This window comes from Bombina bombina, chromosome 8 (assembly GCF_027579735.1).
Source record: "Bombina bombina isolate aBomBom1 chromosome 8, aBomBom1.pri, whole genome shotgun sequence".
Classification (NCBI taxonomy): domain Eukaryota; kingdom Metazoa; phylum Chordata; class Amphibia; order Anura; family Bombinatoridae; genus Bombina; species Bombina bombina.
The window spans coordinates 2,949,321-2,970,288 of record NC_069506.1 but is presented as its reverse complement, the minus strand read 5'-3'; the positions used below and the strand labels follow the sequence as shown (position 1 = coordinate 2,970,288).

General features: G+C 41.6%; 1 protein-coding gene and 3 non-coding genes across 4 annotated transcripts; all 4 read left to right on the top strand.

Annotated features, from left to right (window-relative positions):
- Positions 1-1,054: 1,054 nt before the first annotated feature.
- LOC128639318 (small nucleolar RNA SNORA3/SNORA45 family) lies at positions 1,055-1,185 on the top strand. The gene has a single exon (XR_008399183.1). It is a non-coding gene; the product is annotated as a small nucleolar RNA SNORA3/SNORA45 family (small nucleolar RNA).
- A 529-nt stretch (positions 1,186-1,714) lies between these two features.
- Positions 1,715-9,290, top strand: RPL27A (ribosomal protein L27a). The gene is made up of 4 exons (XM_053690106.1): positions 1,715-1,808; positions 4,152-4,227; positions 5,600-5,774; positions 9,133-9,290. Exons 2-4 carry the CDS (start codon positions 4,196-4,198, stop codon positions 9,259-9,261), a joined length of 336 nt encoding a protein of 111 aa, XP_053546081.1. The 5' UTR covers positions 1,715-1,808; positions 4,152-4,195; the 3' UTR covers positions 9,262-9,290.
- Positions 1,925-2,055, top strand: LOC128639317 (small nucleolar RNA SNORA3/SNORA45 family). The gene has a single exon (XR_008399182.1). It is a non-coding gene; the product is annotated as a small nucleolar RNA SNORA3/SNORA45 family (small nucleolar RNA).
- LOC128639319 (small nucleolar RNA SNORA3/SNORA45 family) lies at positions 4,618-4,744 on the top strand. The gene has a single exon (XR_008399184.1). It is a non-coding gene; the product is annotated as a small nucleolar RNA SNORA3/SNORA45 family (small nucleolar RNA).
- Positions 9,291-20,968: the final 11,678 nt, after the last annotated feature.

Genomic DNA, 20,968 nt, shown 5'->3' with positions numbered 1-20,968 from the left:
TGTATTCCAATAGTTGTATGTAAGAAATATGCGGTTACAAAAAGTGACCTTGTTTCTTGATGGTGAGAATCATTATTTGTAGGTTCTTACCCAAGCTACTAAGAATATTTTCAGGTATTTGTTTTAAATGTATCACACTATTGCCATTTTATGTTTTTAGGACTTTATTACAAAAGAGAGACACTCACAGCATTTGAGGTTCCTCTTCAGGAAGAATTACTATTCCCTTTGCAAAGGGTATACACTTTTTAAATGACAGATCAGACACATCACAGCTTTTTGGAACTATTTTTGTTTTTTAACAAGCACCAAAGATAGATATATATATATATATATTTTATTTTTTTTCACTTATTTTCCACTTCATTTTTTATCTTGATCACCTGATCACATGAACCGAGTAGGTTAAGTGATACATTCACAATTTACATTAATATTTCACTAATTTACGAAGGACACGGACCCAAAATAAGGTTTTCACAATTTATTTATTCTAGAAACATTTAAAAAATTATTTACATTTAGAAGGTACCAACTCTATTTATTTTCTCATTTTTTGGTCTTCTCCAGACTACTGTTCATAAGGGTACACATAGGCACACAAAGGGCACTTAACAATATTCCAGTCAAACCTACTGTTTAGAAGGGTACACATAGGCACACAAAGGATATATAATAAATTAGACCCAGCATCACACCACCTTCAGACCCCTGGAGGCATTTTTAATTTCCCAATTCATTAGAGGTCTGTTCAATCATTTGCATCAAGTGGCAAATTGTACATTGTGGATCCACAATTTTTTAAACTGTATATCTAACAAGAGTTTATATGAATCAGTATTTTAAATCAATGAACATTTTGTATTAAAACAATTTTCTATTATCCAATTTAAATTTATTCCAAATACCTAAGCCCTTATTGAGGCGCTCTGCACTTCCACACCCAAATTAACTTAAGATCTGATCTTGTTGGGCCTTGTTTAGCTTTTCTACATGATATAAATGTAGTCCTGCGCTGATTATAGAAGTCTATAGGGGTTTTCCTGGGTGACGTTCCGAGACTAGAGTCACATCCTGACACGTATAATTGCCTCGGTGTGCTAGAGTTCTCGCAGATGAAATGCTGATCTTTATTCACTGGCTGATTATTATGTGATTCAGTCAGCCGCCTGATCAGGGACATTTAGTCTTTTACCCAACGCTGATATATGTAGGATTCAGCAGGAAATGGTCCGTCTGCATCATTTGACTCGGATTTATTAGTGTAAACGTGCAACACGTCTGGATTTGCACAGATTTACGCACATTTAATTGTTAGGCTTTTCTGAAGGCGGCTATACTGCAGGCTTTGCATTACCTGCAGTGTGCGCGGTACGGCTTCTAGGATACAACTTGCAGGCAGTGTTCGTTGTTTACACCCATAGACTTTATGCAGAAACTGTAACATGCCTAGATATGCACTGTAGTTATGTCGGTAGTATAACATACCTGGATATGCACTGTAGTTACGACTGTGTACTATAGTATAGCATAAAGTACTTTCCCATATGTGCATGATCAGTTTTATCTGTGTAATGTAATATTGCCTGGGTATGTATGGTCTGTTTTTGGTTTCCATTGGTGGATGCCTATTAAACGTATACACTGCGCTAAGGTTTGTAGCATTGTGATTTGTGAGTTGTTTTTAATCTTTTCATACAATGGTTTTTTTTTTGTTTTTGTTTTTTTGTTTTTTTTTTAACAGCCTACTAAACTAAGGAAGACCAGGAAGTTGCGCGGACATGTCAGTCACGGCCATGGCCGTATCGGTAAGTAAATGAAGTTGCATATTTGTAGAACTGGGGCCTTGTTTAGCTTTACTACATGATATAAATGTAGTCCTGCGCTGATTATAGAAGTCTATAGGGGTTTTCCTGAGTGACGTTCCGAGACTAGAGTCACATCCTGACACGTATAATTGCCTCGGTGTGCTAGAGTTCTCGCAGATGAAATGCTGATCTTTATTCACTGGCTGATTATTATGTGATTCAGTCAGCCGCCTGATCAGGGACATTTAATCCTTTACCTAACGCTGATATATGTAGGATACAGCAGGAAATGGTCCGTCTGCAGCATTTGACTCATTTTAGTGTAAACGTGCAACACGTCTGTATTTCCATAGATATTTGTTACTATTAAATAAATCAGTGTAATGAGCCAACTCCTGCAGACCAAGGATGACTTCAGTATTTGTTTCACAAGGTGCAGAGCATAAAATCTCACTTTATTCTGATTATCACGTGTACTCATGGGTCAGAGCAGCAGTTTTACTTGGTTCTCTGGTTTGTTAAAAAGCATACCCAAGTACTCTGTTGCACTGCTGATTGGTTGCTAAACTTCTCTGGTCATTGGCTCAACGGATGTTTAGGGCTAGCTCCCAGCATTGTTCTTGAATGGACTTTAGTCTGTTCAGTCCCTTGTCAGTAGTTAGTGTAATAGCGCTCTGCATAGAGCAATTATTTTGTACTTTCCTTAAAAGGGCCATTAAATACGGTAGAATTGTGTCTAAGACATAACTGGCCTATAGGCACCCTGTAATGTTTGTGCTGTATGGATTCTGCTTGAATCAAATAACTCCTTCCCGCTGTTAGGATATTGCGTGCCATCCTAACTGCGCTGGACTATGGCATGGAACGTCCTAGCCTTTCTGTTGCCCTGAAGCCATAATGACTTCCTAACTGGGATCGTGGGTTGGAGGGCGTGCCTAGCGTCATAGGGCACTCCTGACCTAATCCAATCAGTGTGATTGTGTGATTTCAATTTTTTATTTTTAACTTGTTTACATCAACTTAACAAATAAGTACCTGCAGGAAGTGTTTAATGCTGGAATCATACTTATTTTTTTCCGTATTTAATGACAGAACTGAATTTTTTTTTAAAAATGGCCGTATTATGCACAATATGACTACCTTGACAGCGACATGAAATCCCCAAACTCTTTCATGGTTCAGACCGCATATGCAACTTTAACCCCTTAATGACCACAATGTACCCTGTATGTCACTGGTCGTTAAGGGGTTTTTCAGGACATAATAGCACAAGTCTAGCAAGAACACGCTATTAATGCCCTCCCTCCAGAAGGCTTTGTGGAATAGTGCAGTCTCAACGCTGGTGGCAAGACCAAACTATAAAACAATCAAGTCCCAAAAAAAGGCCAGCGACATACAGGGTACGTCGCTGGTCCTTAAGGGGTTAAACAACTTGCTTTATTTTCTTGGAAAAGTAGGTTCAGTAGCAGCAATGCATTACTGTGAGATAGCTGCTGATTGGTGGCTGGACACAAGCCTTGTCATTGGTTCATCAGATGTGTTTAGCTAGCTCCCAGTAGTGCATTGCTGCTCCTTCAACAAAGGATAACAAGAGTACAAATCAAATTTGATAGAGGTAAATTGGAAAGTTGTTTAAAATCATTCTTTCTGAATCATGAGGAAATTTGTTTATCATATTTTTAAAAACGGGGCTTTCATTCGTGAAATTTGACATTCAGTTTAAGACTGAATAAGCAGGTGACTAGACTAACCCGGTTCCATCTTTATCCCCAGCGAAGCCAGTAAAGACTCTAACACAATGACCATGGAAAAGCCGTCTCTACTCACCTGGGTTGACTCCTCATAAAAGTTTGCTGGAGTTTGACCATTGAAAACAATTGCAGCAAATCACATTAACCTTTGTCAGAAGGGATTATGTTAATCTATATGGATATGCTGAAGTGGTTATTGCCAGCTGTAAAGTGTGTAGCTTTTTCTTGGCTTTTAATTTGCTATAATTTTTCATCTACAAATTGGTCTTGCTGTGTAGTATGGTCTGGTTATTAGTCTGTATGAACACGCTGGGCTTCTGAGCAATGCTGTCTGACCCTGCAGTATTTTATGTAAACTGGTTGGCAGCCCTGTGCTTAATACCCAGAAAATGAAATAGTTCATCTCATTAAATCTCTTGGAAACCACAGGTTTGGTGCACATAGCAATAAAAACAGCGTAATGCATGTCCCATTACATAAGAGGAATTGTCATGTCACTTTAAGACTAAACGTGAATATTTACACGCTTGCTGTCCTTGTATTACATAAGACAAAGGCACATACATGATCAGTTTAATTTCTTTTCCTATAGGCAAACACAGGAAGCATCCTGGTGGTCGCGGTAATGCTGGTGGTATGCACCACCATAGAATCAACTTCGATAAATAGTGAGTAGTTCTCATTTTGTACATGGACTTAAAGTGCTAAACGTCCCCTTTGTATAACGGGTCCAGAATATTAGATGGAGTTTAAACTGTTTTAATGAAGATGAGCTATAACTTTCGCTAGCAAACAGTTCAAACCGTTTGGCTCACACACACAAACTACTTGTGAAGTGGGTGAACCGGAGAGCTGGTTATTAGATACTTAGTGCATCGTCTTTACAACCGATGAAACTATCTGAAATATCACAAACATTCAGGATCTGTTTATACAGAGGGGAGCGTTTGCCATCATTAAGTGGCTTCTTATGCAGAAAGAATCTGTTCATGTAAGATAAAGCTGGTTAATCCGATGTTGCGTGCTTGTGCACAGTATGGTGTCCTTCTGTTCTTGTGCTTGAGGCTAGAGTCACATCCTGACACCTTATTGTCTTGGTGTGCTAGAGCTCTCATAGAGCAAACACTGGTCTTTATTCACTGGCTGAATTGTGTAGTTCAGTCAGCCGCCTGCTCAGTGACAGCCACGTTACCGACAGTGTAATCAGTTTGTCATAACATTAAAGGAACATTGGCTATTTAAATAAACTGTAGATAGCCATATACATCCCTCAGCTATTCTGGTAACAGTGAGGTTTTAGTGCTTTCACTGCATATGAATGTAACTAGCCTGCCGGGCTCCGTAAAACTGTGCTCACTCTGCATTTATTTAGCCTCTACCGACCAGAACATCTCATTCACAGCTTTGTACAATGTGCTCCTGAGGGCGTTTTTACAGATCTGTGTGACGCGGTCAGGTCCGCTGTTTGCAGAGCCTAATTAAATGTGAGTGAAATCCCAGCACTGTTTTACAGAGCCTGGCTGTATAGGCTTGTTATGGTGTGAGGGGGAAACCCTGAGTGTATTAAAGAGATAGTCTAGTCAACATTAAACTTTCATGACTGAGAGCAGCAACTTTCTAATTGACTCACTTTTTCTTGGTATCTTTATTTGAAAAGCAATGTAAGCTGAGGAGCCAGACCAGTTTTGGTTCAGCACCTGGGTAGCGATTGGTGTCTACATTTACACACCAATCGGCAAGCGCTACCCAGGTGCTAAACCAAAACTGGTTTGGCTCCTCGGCTTACATTGCTTTTTCAAATAAAGATACTAAGAAAACAAAGATATTGATAATAGGAGTAAATTAGAAAGTTGCTTAACATTGCTGCTCTGATTCGTGAATCCCTTTAAGTTCCGTATGCAGTGAAACCACTGCAAATTTCTCATGTTTAACAGCTTTAGCAACAAAATGGTTTATTTAAATAACAATCATTGTTTTTGTGTACACTGTCCCTTTAGCCCTGCACTCTGTTAATCTGAGGTTTCTTCCCTTCCTCTACAGCCACCCTGGGTACTTTGGAAAAGTTGGTATGAGACATTTCCATCTGAAGAAGAATCAGTCCTTCTGTCCCACTATCAACCTGGATAAACTATGGACACTTGTTAGTGAGCAAACCAGACTGAACCATGCAAAGAACCCTAATGGTCCTGCTCCAGTCATTGACGCTGTGCACGCGGTGAGTTACTAAATATCATGCCGTCCCTGCACATAGCATTATTTTGCAATGCGAGACTGATAGCAAACTGTTCACGTATTAGACCGCTAGAATGGTACAGCAGGATTAGGGTCATGTATTAGAGCGCTAAGTACCTGCAGCTAGAGTGGTACAGCAGGATTAGGGTCATGTATTAGAGCGCTAAGTACCTGCAGCTAGAGTGGTACAGCAGGATTAGGGTCATGTATTAGAGCGCTAAGTACCTGCAGCTAGAGTGGTACAGCAGGATTAGGGTCATGTATTAGAGCGCTAAGTACCTGCAGCTAGAATGGTACAGCAGGATTAGGGTCATGTATTAGAGCGCTAAGTACCTGCAGCTAGAGTGGTACAGCAGGATTAGGGTCATGTATTAGAGCGCTAAGTACCTGCAGCTAGAGTGGTACAGCAGGATTAGGGTCATGTATTAGAGCGCTAAGTACCTGCAGCTAGAGTGGTACAGCAGGATTAGGGTCATGTATTAGAGCGCTAAGTACCTGCAGCTAGAGTGGTACAGCAGGATTAGGGTCATGTATTAGAGCGCTAAGTACCTGCAGCTAGAGTGGTACAGCAGGATTAGGGTCATGTATTAGAGCGCTAAGTACCTGCAGCTAGAGTGGTACAGCAGGATTAGGGTCATGTATTAGAGCGCTAAGTACCTGCAGCTAGAGTGGTACAGCAGGATTAGGGTCATGTATTAGAGCGCTAAGTACCTGCAGCTAGTGGTACAGCAGGATTAGGGTCATGTATTAGAGCGCTAAGTACCTGCAGCTAGTGGTACAGCAGGATTAGGGTCATGTATTAGAGCGCTAAGTACCTGCAGCTAGTGGTACAGCAGGATTAGGCTCATGTATTAGAGCGCTAAGTACCTGCAGCTAGAATGGTACAGCAGGATTAGGGTCATGTATCCGAGCCTAGATTCGGATCACTGCTTTCCTTGGTCATGAGCACATCGGTCTGAACTCTAATATCTAATCACATACATGTAATATACCTAGTAAACAAAGCCGAGTTGTTTACACAAATGGCCAGTTGCCATTATTTGGCTAATTGTACAAGTGATGCAAGCTTCAGGAGTGGAAACAGCTTCTGAGGTATATTGGTCTGGTCCAGCCCTGGCAATTTTTTAAACTAGAAACCTGGCAACGCCAGACAATTGTTTTGTCCTTTGTGAAAAGCGTTATTGGACAAGGCTGTTCCCAGGTGGTAAAGCGTCATAAAACAAGCTATTGAGTGGCTTGGTCTATCAGTTATGGCTGCTCTCCCCTAGACTTGCAGAGTTTTAAATGGCTAATTCATTGCTGCCCTTTGTCAAAAAATAAAATACAGTTGTCCATGATTAAGATATTTATTGTATTTGGCGTTCTAATCTTTCACACTGAACGCAGGTTTTCCTCTTAATCTGATAAATTTGCGTGTTGCTCAGGGTTGTCAGCAGCATGCGGCTATCATTTCATTCACAAGTGTGCCAACATAATTCCATTCACTAGTGCGACAGCATCTGCCAACATAATTCCATTCACTAGTGCGACAGCATCTGCCAACATAATTCCATGCACGAGTGCGACAGCGTCTGCCAACATAATTCCATGCACTAGTGCGACAGCGTCTGCCAACATAATTCCATTCCCTAGTGCACCAGAATGTGCCAACATAATTCCATTCACTAGTGCGACAGCGTGTGCCAACATAATTCCATTCACTAGTGCGACAGCATCTGCCAACATAATTCCATTCACTAGTGCGACAGCATCTGCCAACATAATTCCATTCACTAGTGCGACAGCGTGTGCCAACATAATTCCATTCACTAGTGCGACAGCATCTGCCAACATAATTCCATTCACTAGTGTGCCAGCGTCTGCCAACATAATTCCATTCACTAGTGTGCCAGTATCTGCCAACATAATTCCATTCACTAGTGTGCCAGTATCTGCCAACATAATTCCATTCACTAGTGCGACAGCATCTGCCAACATAATTCCATTCACTAGTGCGACAGCATCTGCCAACATAATTCCATTCACTAGTGTGCCAGCGTCTGCCAACATAATTCCATTCACTAGTGTGCCAGCATCTGCCAACATAATTCCATTCACTAGTGTGCCAGCGTCTGCCAACATAATTCCATTCACTAGTGTGCCAGCGTCTGCCAACATAATTCCATTCACTAGTGTGCCAGCGTCTGCCAACATAATTCCATTCACTAGTGTGCCAGTATCTGCCAACATAATTCCATTCACTAGTGTGCCAGTATCTGCCAACATAATTCCATTCACTAGTGTGCCAGTATCTGCCAACATAATTCCATGCACTAGTGCGACAGCGTGTGCCGACATAATTCCATGCACTAGTGCGACAGCGTGTGCCGACATAATTCCATGCACTAGTGCGACAGCGTGTGCCGACATAATTCCATGCACTAGTGCGACAGCGTGTGCCGACATAATTCCATGCACTAGTGCGCCAGTATCTGCCAACATAATTCCATTCACTAGTGTGCCAGTATCTGCCGACATAATTCCATTCACTAGTGCGCCAGCGTCTGCCAACATAATTCCATTCACTAGTGTGCCAGTATCTGCCAACATAATTCCATTCACTAGTGTGCCAGCGTCTGCCAACATAATTCCATTCACTAGTGTGCCAGCGTCTGCCAACATAATTCCATTCACTAGTGTGCCAGTATCTGCCAACATAATTCCATTCACTAGTGTGCCAGTATCTGCCAACATAATTCCATTCACTAGTGTGCCAGTATCTGCCAACATAATTCCATTCACTAGTGTGCCAGCGTCTGCCAACATAATTCCATTCACTAGTGTGCCAGTGTCTGCCAACATAATTCCATGCACTAGTGCGACAGCGTGTGCCGACATAATTCCATGCACTAGTGCGACAGCGTGTGCCGACATAATTCCATGCACTAGTGCGACAGCGTGTGCCGACATAATTCCATGCACTAGTGCGACAGCGTGTGCCGACATAATTCCATGCACTAGTGCGACAGTATCTGCCAACATAATTCCATTCCCTAGTGCGCCAGAATGTGCCAACATAATTCCATGCACTAGTGCGACAGCGTCTGCCAACATAATTCCATGCACTAGTGCGACAGCGTCTGCCAACGTTTTGTTGTGAGGGTGAAGCCTGTTCTGTGGGTATAACTTGTGACGTGCAGCCATATTCTGTACATGACACAGGAGCGTGTTTTACTTGTTAAATATTGTGTGAGATGATAAAGTGCTGGTTTGTGGGTACAGAGGTTCTGGTCCCTTCTGCTAATTGCAGCCATTTGTTACGTAAACTTGTCAGTTTAACCCATTGTTTTCTATTCGCCCAGGGTTACTACAAGGTTTTGGGAAAAGGACGACTCCCCAAGCAGCCTGTGATTGTGAAAGCCAAATTCTTCAGCCGAAAAGCAGAGGAGAGAATCAAAAGCGTTGGTGGTGCTTGTGTTCTGGTTGCATAAATCATCAGCAAATAAAAATGTGTTCTTTATGTTGTGTGGTGACTTCATTTGTCAGTAGGACTCTCCTGCAGCATCTTTATTACTGTTACTCATCACAGCTTCTGTATAATAAAACCACTTACCTGGGAGAGGCAGATCTCACTTTGTGTTGGTCAATTAAAGGGAAAGTTTACCCAAAAGTAATGTAGTACGTAGGATAGCCTTATGCTTATCACAGGCAGTAATTAGTATGTAGGATAGCCTTATGTTTATCACAGGCAGTAATTAGTATGTAGGATAGCCTTATGTTTATCCCAGGCATTAATTAGTATGTAGGATAGCCTTATGTTTATCCCAGGCAGTAATTAGTATGTAGGATAGCCTTATGTTTATCCCAGGTATTATTTAGTATGTAGGATAGCCTTATGTTTATCCCAGGCATTAATTAGTATGTAGGATAGTCTTATGCTTATCCCAGGCATTATTTAGTATGTAGGATAGCCTTATGTTTATCACAGGCAGTAATTAGTATGTAGGATAGCCTTATACTTATCTCAGGCAGTAATTAGTATGTAGGATCGCCTTATGCTTATCCCAGGCAGTAATTAGTACGTAGGATAGCCTTATGCTTATACCAAGCAGTAATTAGTATGTAGGATAGCCTTATACTTATCCCAGGCAGTAATTAGTACGTAGGATAGCCTTATGCTTATCCCAGGCAGTAATTAGTACGTAGGATAGCCTTATGCTTATCCCAGGCATTAATTAGTATGTAGGATAGTCTTATGCTTATCCCAGGCATTATTTAGTATGTAGGATAGCCTTATGTTTATCACAGGCAGTAATTAGTATGTAGGATAGCCTTATACTTATCTCAGGCAGTAATTAGTATGTAGGATAGCCTTATGCTTATCCCAGGCAGTAATTAGTATGTAGGATAGCCTTATGCTTATCCCAGGCAGTAATTAGTACGTAGGATAGCCTTATGCTTATCCCAGGCAGTAATTAGTACGTAGGATAGCCTTATGCTTATCCCAGGCAGTAATTAGTATGTAGGATAGTCTTATGCTTATCCCAGGCAGTAGTTAGTATGTAGGATAGCCTTATGCTTATCCCAGGCAGTAGTTAGTATGTAGGATAGCCTTATGCTTATCCCAGGCAGTAATTAGTATATAGGATAGTCTTATGCTTATTCCAGCCATTGGTAAAGTCTCCAGTTTTATTCATTGAATAAACTGTCCCAAGAGGTAATGACAATCACCCTTACTGTACAGTTTTTCTACAAATGTCTCCTGAATATATTACCCTTCAGCTTGATAAATAATCATCCCCTTGACATTCTTATGCAAAATACTCAGTCTCAGCTTTTCTAAAAGGGACAGTAAAGTCAAAATTAAACTCAAATAGATTTTATAGATCATAATGTTTTTTAATAGAATTTTAAAAAAAATGTACTTCTATTAATTTTGCTGAGTTCTCTTGGTATCCTTTATTAAAGAGTAACTTTAGTTGAGTTCAGGAGCGTGCTCGTGTCTTAAGCCATCTGTAAGCAGCGTTTGCATCATTTTATAGCAATGTTATACATAGTAGCAAATACTGTTGCCATAGACTGCTAAAGACTTGTGCCTGCTATCAGCCTACCTAGCTTTACTCTTAAAGAATTCCAAGAGTTCAAATTTGATAATATAAGTAAATTGGAAAGTTGTTTGATACTATCTGAATCATGAAATTGTAATTGTGGCTTTACTGTTTCTTTAAAGGGATATGAAACCAAAATTTCTTTTTAAAGACACGATGAGTCCATGGAACATCTTCATTACTTATGGGATATTCACCTCCTGGTCAACAGGAGGCGGCAAAGAGCACCACAGCAGAGCTGTTAAATAGCTCCTCCCTTCCCTCCCACTCCAGTCATTCTCTTTGCCTACGTTAGTGCTAGGAAGAGGTAAAGTGAGGTGTTAGAAATGATTCTTCAATCAAGAGTTTATTATTTTTAAAGTAGTACAAGATTGTGCTGCTTTGTTCTAGGGTGTAGCCGTAGTAAATATCAGTCTCTTCAGTAGAGCTTTTGGTGGCTTTAGAGCAATAGGAACTGGTGGGACATAATTCTCACTGCGCCTCCTATACATTTATGCTGCCCTTTTCCTGATAGCCTAAGCACACTTAACTCAGGCTTTATCATTTTCCACAGGGCTATGGGAGGGAGAGGATCTCCTAAACCTGCTGAGCTGCCCTGCTGTTGGGCAGAATACAAGGGTAAGTGCTAACTTTGTTATTCTGGGAACAGTAATCTCAGAGGAAAGTGGGCATTTTTTAATTTTATTTGGATATCACATAAGGTTCAAAGGGCTCCTTATGTTAGGACATCTATCTCTTATTTGGAGGGTATTGGACAGGATAGCCATAAGTACTGGGGCTGGGAGTTAAGCTAATTTTTCGTTTATGGTGGTTATTTTCCTATCAGTTTATGTAAAGCATTTAAGTCGATCAGGTTATGTGTTTTGACTGTAATGCCCACGATGGGCGGGGCTATCGGTTTGCGCGCTTCCTAAGTTAACTGCGCAGCACTCAGCCATTCTATTGTTGCCATAGCCTGCAGAAGTGGATGTCTGCACATTGTGGCTCTAAAACCGCATAGTTTTCTAACAAATTAAGCAAGCGGATATAGCGCTATTGTGCTCCTGAACATCCAGATCGTTCCAGCTCTAAAAAAGTTGACCAGGGAGTGAGTCTGTTTGGCAGGTAGGCACCTCAGCAGAGTTGCTGAGGAAAAGGGTGTCTGAATTTTGCTTTGTTTAGCTGCTGGGATATGTTTTTCACTATTGCAGTAAAAGTTACCTTTTAAAATTTGAAGAGACAGTAACGTTTTTTCTGTCAATTTTTATTTTGGGATATATTTTGATTATATTTTGACCCTTTTTTGAGCACATATTTCTCATGTAGTACAAAAAGGTTACCTTTTTAAATTTTAAAGAGACAGTAACGTTTTATTTTAAAAAAATATTACATTGTTTTTCTTATTGTGCTTCAGTATGGACATAGACATGCAAAATGTTACTTGCTCCATGTGTTTGGATGCAAATGTGGAACACCAATCCCTTTCTGTCCCTCATCTATTGAGAGGGCTTTAAGTTATAGGGAAAAGATTTTTCATGAGTAAAATTTTTCAAAAGCGGATGCTTCTCAGGAGTCTAATGATGAGATTCAGTGTATGCCGCAGCTTTCTCCCCAAGCGTCCCAAACTTTAACGCCCGCGCAAGCAGTGCCCTGTACTTCTGCTCTAGCGCCTGCTGGAGTTACCTTAAGAGACATAGCTGCGCTTATGTCTTCTACAATTTCTGATGCGTTGCCTGCTTTTCCTATGCTACAAGGCAAACGTAAGAGGAAAGACAACCATGTTGTCAGTGAGGTTTCTGATGCAATAGTAGCAATCTCGGATGTACCCTCCCAGGGAACTGAGATGGAGGGTATTGAGGTTCTATCAGAAGGCGAAATTTCAGACTCAAAGTTCATTACCTTTGACTGATTCAGAGGTTGTATCTTTCAGGTTTAAACTAGAACACCTCCGCCTGTTACTCAGGGAGGTTTTGGTTACTTTAGACTGTGATTCTACAGTAGTGGTCGCTCCTGCGAAGTCGAGTAAATTGGACAGATATTTTGAAGTTCCCTCTTACTCAGACGTTTTTCCTGTGCCAAAGCGAACTTCGGAGATTGTTTCCAAGGAATGGGAGAGACCAGGTATTCCCTTCTCTCCATTTCCTATTTTCATAAAGATGTTTCCTATAGCTGACGCTGTCAGGGAAGTTTGGCAAACGGTTCCTAAGGTGCTAGTTGTGCTTTTAAAGATCCCATGGACAAAAAGTTGGGTCTACTTAAAGATTTATGTTCATAGGGTCTGCTATTGCAGCCGGCTGCGTGCATTGCTACTGTCACTAGTGCAGCAGCTTATTGGTTTGATTCTCTGTCTGAGTCTCTCAAGACTGAGACTTCCTTAGAGGAGATCCAAGATAGGATTAAAGCTCTGAAGTTAGCTAATGCTTTTATTACGGCGCTTCTCTGCAAATTACTAAATTGGCAGCTAAGAGTTCGGGGTTCTCTATCCTAGCCCGCAGAGCCTTATGGTTAAAACCTTGGTCTGCGGACGTGTCATCTAAGTCTATAAGCTTCTAGCGATTCCTTACAAGGGGAAGACCTTATTTGGACCTGGCCTGACAGAAATTATCTGATATCACGGGAGGTAAGGGTCATCTCCTTCCTCAGGATAAGAGAAACAAAGGATGACAGAGTAATTTTCGTTCAAGGGAAATCTTTCTCTTCCACTTCTAAACCAGAACAATCTAAGCCTACTTGGAGACCCAACCAGTCTTGGAACAAGGGTAAACAATCCAAGAAGCCTGCTGTTGAATCCAAGACCGCATGAAGGGCATGCCCCCGATCCGAGACCGGATCTGGTAGGGGCAGACTTTCCTTCGTTGTGGTTCCCAAAAAGGAAGAAAACCTTCAGACCTATCTTAGACCTCAAGAGTCTAAACAAGTTTCTCAGAGTTCCGTCATTCAAGATGGAAACTATTCGAACCATTCTTTCATTGATCCAGGAGGGTCAATTTATGACAGTGGATTTAAAGGATGCATATCTACATGTTCCTATCCAGAGATAATCACAGGTTCCTGAGGTTTTCTTTTCTGGACAAACACTTTCAGTTCGTGGCTCTTCCCCTTTTTTTTTTTTTTTTTTTGGGGGGGGGGGGAAGATTTATTGGTATTCCATGTCAAATACAAAGTTTGCACAATCATTATTTCAAGAAAACAAACAATACCACACAAACAATCCTTCATACCAAATACATTGCTTTAGCGAAGTCTAACATAAAGTATACTTGTTTTGATAAAACCATATTTCCTAAGTTACCTCGTGGGGTAAGCTAGTTATCCCATCCCCCCCCCCCCATTTCCCTTTTTTTTTTTTTTTTTTTTTTAACCACAGAAGTAGATTACATTTCCCCCAAATTTCTATATGAAGTATGCAAGATTTATGATGTCACTTTTATACAAAACACTCAAACAACTAAGTTTTCCCCATAAATAAAAGCCAAAATAAAAAGAGGGAAAAAAAATTCCCCTCCCTATTCCCCGCGACCTGGCCCAATTATCCTACTCAAAGAGCCATTCTCCTCTCAATCTACAATTTTCTATATAGACTGTACTCTCAAAATTTGATTATTCACTTCTGTTCTATATCTCGAGTTTTAAGCCAGTTTGTGGCTCTTCCTTTTGGTCTGGCCACGGCGCCTTATCTAGACGATATTCTAATCCATGCGCCATCTTGTCAACAAGCAAGATCTCATACCGACGTTGTGCTATCCTTCCTGAGAACTCACGGGTGAAGGTAAATCTGGAAAAGAGTTCCTTAATCCCGAAGACAAGGGTGACTTTCTTGGGAACTCTAATAGATTCTATTTCTATGAGGAATTTTCTGACAGAAATCAGGAAATCAAAGATTCTAGATACCTGTCGAGCCCTTCAGTCTACTCCTTGGACGTCAGTGGCTCAGTGCATGGAAGTAATCGGACTGATGGTGGCAGCAATGGACATCATCCCGTTTGCTCGGTTCCACCTCAGACCTCTGCAGTTAAACATGCTCAGGCAGTGGAATGGAGATTATGCAGACTTGTCTCCTCGAATAACCATGGAACAGGAGACAAGGGATTCTCTCTTCAATGGTGGTTGTCTCTGGATCATCTATCCCAGGGAACCTGCTTTCGCAGACCTTCCTGGGTAATTGTGACAACAGACGCCAGCCTTCTAGGGTGGGGAGCTGTATGGTGTTCCCTAAAGGCTCAGGGATTATGGACTCAGGCAGTGTCTGTTCTTCCTATAAACATCCTGGAACTAAGAGCGATCTTAAATGCTCTTCTGGCCTGGCCCCATAATGTCAGTGGCTTACATCAATCATCAGGGATGAACGAGGAGTTCCTTTGAGATGACCGATGTAGCCAAGATGAGCGGAGGCTCATTCATCTGTCAGCGATCCATATCCCAGGGGTGGACAACTGGGAGGTGGACTTTCTGAGCAGACAGACTTTTCATCCGGGAGAGTGGGAACTCCATATGGAAGTGTTCTCCAATCCGATTCTCAAATAGGTTGGCCGGAGTTAGATCTCATGGCATCTCGTCAGAATGCCAAGCTCCCCAGATACGGGTCGAGGTCCAGGGATTCCCAGGCGGAACTGATAGATGCTCTGGCGGTTCCTTGGTCCTTCAGCCTTGCATACCTATTTCCCCCATTTGCGCTTCTTCCTCGGGTCATTGCTCGAATCAAGCAGGAGAGGGCATCGGTGATCCTCATTGCACCTGCTTGGCCTTGCAGGATTTGGTATGCAGATCTGGTGGACATGTCGTCTCTGCCACCTTGGAGCCTGCCAGTGAGGAAGGATCTTCTTATTCAAAGACCCTTCCTTCATCCAAATCTAATTTCTCTGAAGCTGACTGCTTGGAGATTGAACGCTTAATCTTATCCAAGCGAGGTTTTTCTGATTCGGTCATAGAGACCATGATATAGGCTTGTAAGCCTGTAACTAGAAGGATTTACCATAAGATATGGCGTAAATATCTCTCTTGGTGGAAATCCAAGGGCTACTGAAGGAGATATTTCAGATTCAGAGAGTCTATTACCTCTGACGGATTCGGAGGTGGTTTCTTTCAGATTTAAACTTGATCACCTTCGTCTGTTACTCAGGGAGGTTTTAGTTGCCTTGGATGATAGTGACTCCACAGTGGTGGTTGTCCCTCAGAAGTCTAGTAAGCTAGACAGATATTTTGAGGTTCCTTCCTACACAGATGTATTTCCAGTTCCTAAAAGAGCTACTGAAATCATTGCTAAGGAGTGGGAGAGACCCGGCATTCCTTTTTCTCCCTCTCCTATTTTTAAGAAGATGTTTCCAATAGCTGATTCTGTCAAAGAAGCTTGGCAGACTGTCCCTAAGGTAGAAGGGGCCGTTTCCACCTTGGCTAAGAGAACTACTATTTCCATAGAGGATAGTTGTGCTTTCAAAGATCCTATGGATAAGAAGTTAGAGGGGTTACTCAAGAAGATTTATTTACACCAAGGTCTGCAGTGGCAACTGGCTGTGTGCATTGCCACCATCACTAGTGAAGCGGCATATTGGTTTGATGCACTGTCTGGGGCCCTCAGGACAGAGACTTCCTTGGATGAGATCCAAGAAAGGATAAAAGCTCTTAAGCTAGATAATGCTTTTATTTTGGATGCTTCCCTTCAAGTTATCAAATTGGGAGCTAAGATTTCGAGTTTCTCTATTCTAGCCCGCAGAGCCTTATGGTTAAAACCTTGGTCTGCGGATGTGTCTTCTAAGTCTAAACTTCTAGCTATTCCTTAGAAGGGAAAGACCTTGTTTGGACCTGATCTGAAGGAGATTTTTTCCGATATCACTGGAGGTAAGGGTCATCTTCTCCCTCAAGATAAGAGAAATAAACAAAAAGGACAGAGCAATTTCTTTTCCTTTCGAAATTTCAAAGGAAATTCTTTGTCTTCCTCCTCTAAGCAGGAACAAGCTAAACCTACATGGATACCCAGCCAGTCTTGGAACAAAGGAAAACAGTCCAAGAAGCCAGTTAGTGAATCCAAGACAGCATGAAGGGCATGCACCCGACCGGGACCGGATCTGGTAGGGGGCAGACTTTCCTTCTTTGTTCAAGCCTGGGTTCGGGATGTCCAAGATTCCTGGGCAATAGAAATAGTGTCTCAGGGATACTCTGGAGCTCAAATGTTTTCCTCCCAGAGGCAGATTTCTACTTTCAAGATTATCTGCAGACCAGATAAAAAGAGAGGCGTTCTTACACTGCCTAGGAGACCTATCGGCTCTGGGAGTGATTGTTCTCGTTCCAATTCAGGAACAGGGTCTGGGGTTTTATTCCAATCTGTTCGTAGTTCCCAAAAAAGAGGGAACCTTCAGGCCAATTTTAGACCTTGAGTCTAAACAAGTTTCTCAGGGTTCCGTCCTTCAAGATGGAAACAATTAGTTCCATGCTTCCATTGATTCAGGTGGGTCAATTTATGACAACAGTGGATTTAAAGGACGCGTATCTATATGTTCCTATTCACAGGGATCATCACAAGTTCTTAATGTTTGCCTTTCTGGACAAACACTTCTAGTTTGTGCCTCTTCCGTTCGGTCTTGCCACAGCTCCCAGAATCTTCACCAAGGTTCTGGAAACTCTGTTGGCGGTGCTTCGATCAAAGGGCATTGCAGTGGCGCCTTATCTGGACGAAATTCTAGTTCAGGCGCCATTCTTTAAGCTAGCAAGATCCGACACAGACTTGGTGTTGTCCTTCCTAAGATCCCACGGAAAATTTAGAAAAGAGTTCCTTAGTCCCGAACACAAGGCTAACTTTCCTAGGAACCATAATAGACTGTCTATGAAGATTTTTCTGACAGAAGTCAGGAAATTAAAGATTATCGATACTTATCTAGCTCTTCAGTCCACTCCTCCACCATCAGTCGCTCAGTGCATGGAGTTAATCGGGCTGATGGTGGCTACAATGGACATCATCCCGTTTGCTCGCTTCCAAGTGGGGTCATCCAGAATTAGATCTCATGGCATTGCGGCAGAATGCCAAACTCCCAAGATATGGGTCGAGATCCAGGGACCCCCAGGCGGAACTAATAGATGCTCTGGCGGCCACTTGGACCTTTAGTCTAGCATACCTGTTTCTTCCGTTTGCACTCCTTCCTCGAGTAATTGCTCAAATCAAACAGGAAAGGGTCTAAGTGATCCTCATAGCACAGGCCTGGCCTCGCAGGATTTGGTATGCAGATCTGGTGGAGATGACATCTCTACCACCTTGGAGGCTTTCGTTGAGGAAAGACCTTCTGATTCCGGAGCCCTTCCTTCACCTAAATCTAGTTTCTCTGAAGCTGACTGCTTGGAGATTGAACGCTTAATTTTATCCAAGCGGGGGTTTTCTGACTGTTATAGAGACCATGATTCAGGTTCGTAAGCCTGTTACTAGAAGGATTTACCATAAGATTTGGCATAAATATCTCTATTGGTGTGAATCCAAGGGCTACTCTACTCGGAGTAGAGTTAGGATTCCTAAAATTTTGTCTTTTCTCCAAGACGGTTTGAAGAAAGGTTTATCGGCGAGTTCTCTAAAGGGGCAAATTTCGGCCTTATCTATTTTGTTACACAAACCTCTGGCGTATGTTCCAGATGTTCAATCGTTCTGTCTGGCCTTGGTCAGGATCAGGCCTGTGTTCAAACCAGTTACTCCTCCATGGAGTCTAAATTTAGTGCTCAAAGTTTTTCAAGGGGCTCCGTTTGAGCCTATACATTCCTTAGATATTAAGTTATCTTGGAAAGTTTTATTTCTTCTATTTCTTCTGCTCGGAGAGTGTCAGAACTCTCGGCATTACAGTATGAGTCTCCTTATCTTATTTTCCATTCAGATAAGGTAGTTTTACGTACTAAATTAGGATTTCTTCCTAAGGTTGTTTCTGATAGGAACTTTAATCAGGAGATTGTGGTTCCTTCCTTGTGTCCTAATCCTTCTCAGAAGGAAAGACTTCTGCACAATTTGGACGTGGTCCGTGCTTTAAAGTTTTACCTGCAGGTGACTAAGGACTTTCATCAGTCTTCTTCTTTGTTTGTGGTTTTCTCAGGAAAACGTAAGGAACAGAAAGCTACGGCTACTTCTCTTTGGATGAAGAGTATCATACGTTTTGCAAATGAGACTGTTGGACAGCAGCCTCCCAAGAGAGTTATGGCTCATTCCATGATGGCTGTTGCTTCCTCATGGGCATTCAAAAACTAAGCTTCTGTGGAACAGATTTGCAAGGCTGCAACTTGGTCCTCTCTTCACACTTTTTCAACGTTCTACAAATTTGACACACTTGACTCGGCTGAGGCAGCTTTTGGGAGAAAGGTTCTTCAAGCAGTGGTGCCTTCCGTTTAGGTTCCCTGTCTTGTCCCTCCCGTATCATCTGTGTACTCTAGCTTGGGTATTGAATCCCATTAGTAATTAAGATGATCCGTGGACTCGTCGTGTCTTAAAAAAGAAAAGAAAATTTATGCTTACCTAATGAATTTATTTATTTTTTGACACGATGAGTCCACGGCCCGCCCTGTGTTTTTAGACAGGTTGTGGGTTATTGTAAACTTCAGACACCTCTGCACCTTGGCTTTTCCTTTCTCTTCCTAACTTCGGTCGAATGACTGGAGTGGGAGGTAAGGGAGGAGCTATAGATACAGTGGTGCTCCTTGCCTCCTCCTGCTGACCAGGAGGTGAATATCCCATTAGTAATTAAGATAATCCATGGACTCATCGTGTCAAAAAAGAAATAAATTTATCAGCTAAGCATAAATTTTCTTTTTTTCTATCATGATTCAGAGAGTAGAACGTTTCTAATTTACTCCTATTATCAAAGAAAAAAATTGGGTTTTATATTCCTTTAACCCCCTCACTACTGGGAATTTCAGAGAAAAACTAGGCCAAAATACCAGAGAATTTTTAGAATGTTTGCTATGCCACCATTTAACCCTTTGAGTGCTAAGCACTTTCCCACCTGGGTTATAAGATTTTAAGTTTTTTTTTTCTTTTCTTTCAACAATTGTTTTTAACTTTTTTTTCTCAGATCCCCAAGACTTACACTGTTGGAAATGTTAGGCGATTACCTTTCCAATGGTGGGACTGTAGCTGCTTAGATGCCTGAGATACATGCTTCTAAGCAGCAAGCCCCCTGCTCCTATACTTAACGTTAAGTATAAATAAAGTTGCGCAGTGACGTCCTCACATTATTGCGTGTGATGTCACCACGCATAACGTGAAGCCCCCAGATCTCCCTCAAGGTGTGAAAGTGCTAGTGATGGCTCTGAGTCGTCATTATCACTTAAGTGGTTAAACAGAAATAGAGCGTCATTTTTTTATTTTATTTACTATAATTGGTATAATGTACCAAGGTACTGATCTAGGTCAATTTTAGAATATTTCATGCCACCATTTCAATGCTAAATGCAATCAAATAAAAAAAAAATTGGTACTTTTTTCACACACTTTGGGTTTCTCACAGAAATGATTTACATCATAAAGATTTACAATATAAAGTTTCTCTGAGATGCCCTCTGTATATTCCATTAGCTTTTTGGTAAGTAGAAGGCCGCTAATTGCAGCTGCGCACCACACTTCTATTATTCCTGGCAGTGAAGGGGTTGATTAGGTAGCCTATCTGACACTCCCACCCCCTGATCCCTCCCAAACAGCTCTTCCCTCCCCCATTGGTCAATCCCACTGGCAGACAGTCTGCCAATAAAAATTAACTTTTTAATATATTTCTTATGTTTTATTTTTTTTCTGCAGTGTAGGATTTTAAACTCACTTTTCACCTCCCCAAATGTTGATTTAAACAGTATCCCACAAAAGTGAGTACACCCCTCACATTTTTGTAAATATATTATATCTTTTCATGTGACAACACTGAAGAAATGACACTTTGTAAAGTAGTGAGTGTACAGCTTGTATAACAGTGTAAATTTGCTGTCCTCTCAAAATAACACACAGACATTAATGTCAAAACCGTTGGCAACAAAAGTGAGTACACCCCTAAGTGGAAATGACCAAATTGGGCCCAATTTTCCCTCCCCGGTGTCATGTGACTTGTTAGTGTTACAAGGTCTCAGGTGTGAATGAGGAGCCGGTGTGTTAAAGTGAAGGTCA

What these genes read in the sequence shown, in the direction of transcription:
- RPL27A (XM_053690106.1), top strand. Translation starts at nt 4,196, where the DNA reads ATGCACCACCATAGAATCAACTTCGATAAATA. An exon ending in AGAATCAACTTCGATAAATA is followed by an intron (nt 4,228 to 5,599) that starts GTGAGTAGTTCT and finishes CTTCCTCTACAG; the next exon opens with CCACCCTGGGTACTTTGGAA. An exon ending in TCATTGACGCTGTGCACGCG is followed by an intron (nt 5,775 to 9,132) that starts GTGAGTTACTAA and finishes CTATTCGCCCAG; the next exon opens with GGTTACTACAAGGTTTTGGG.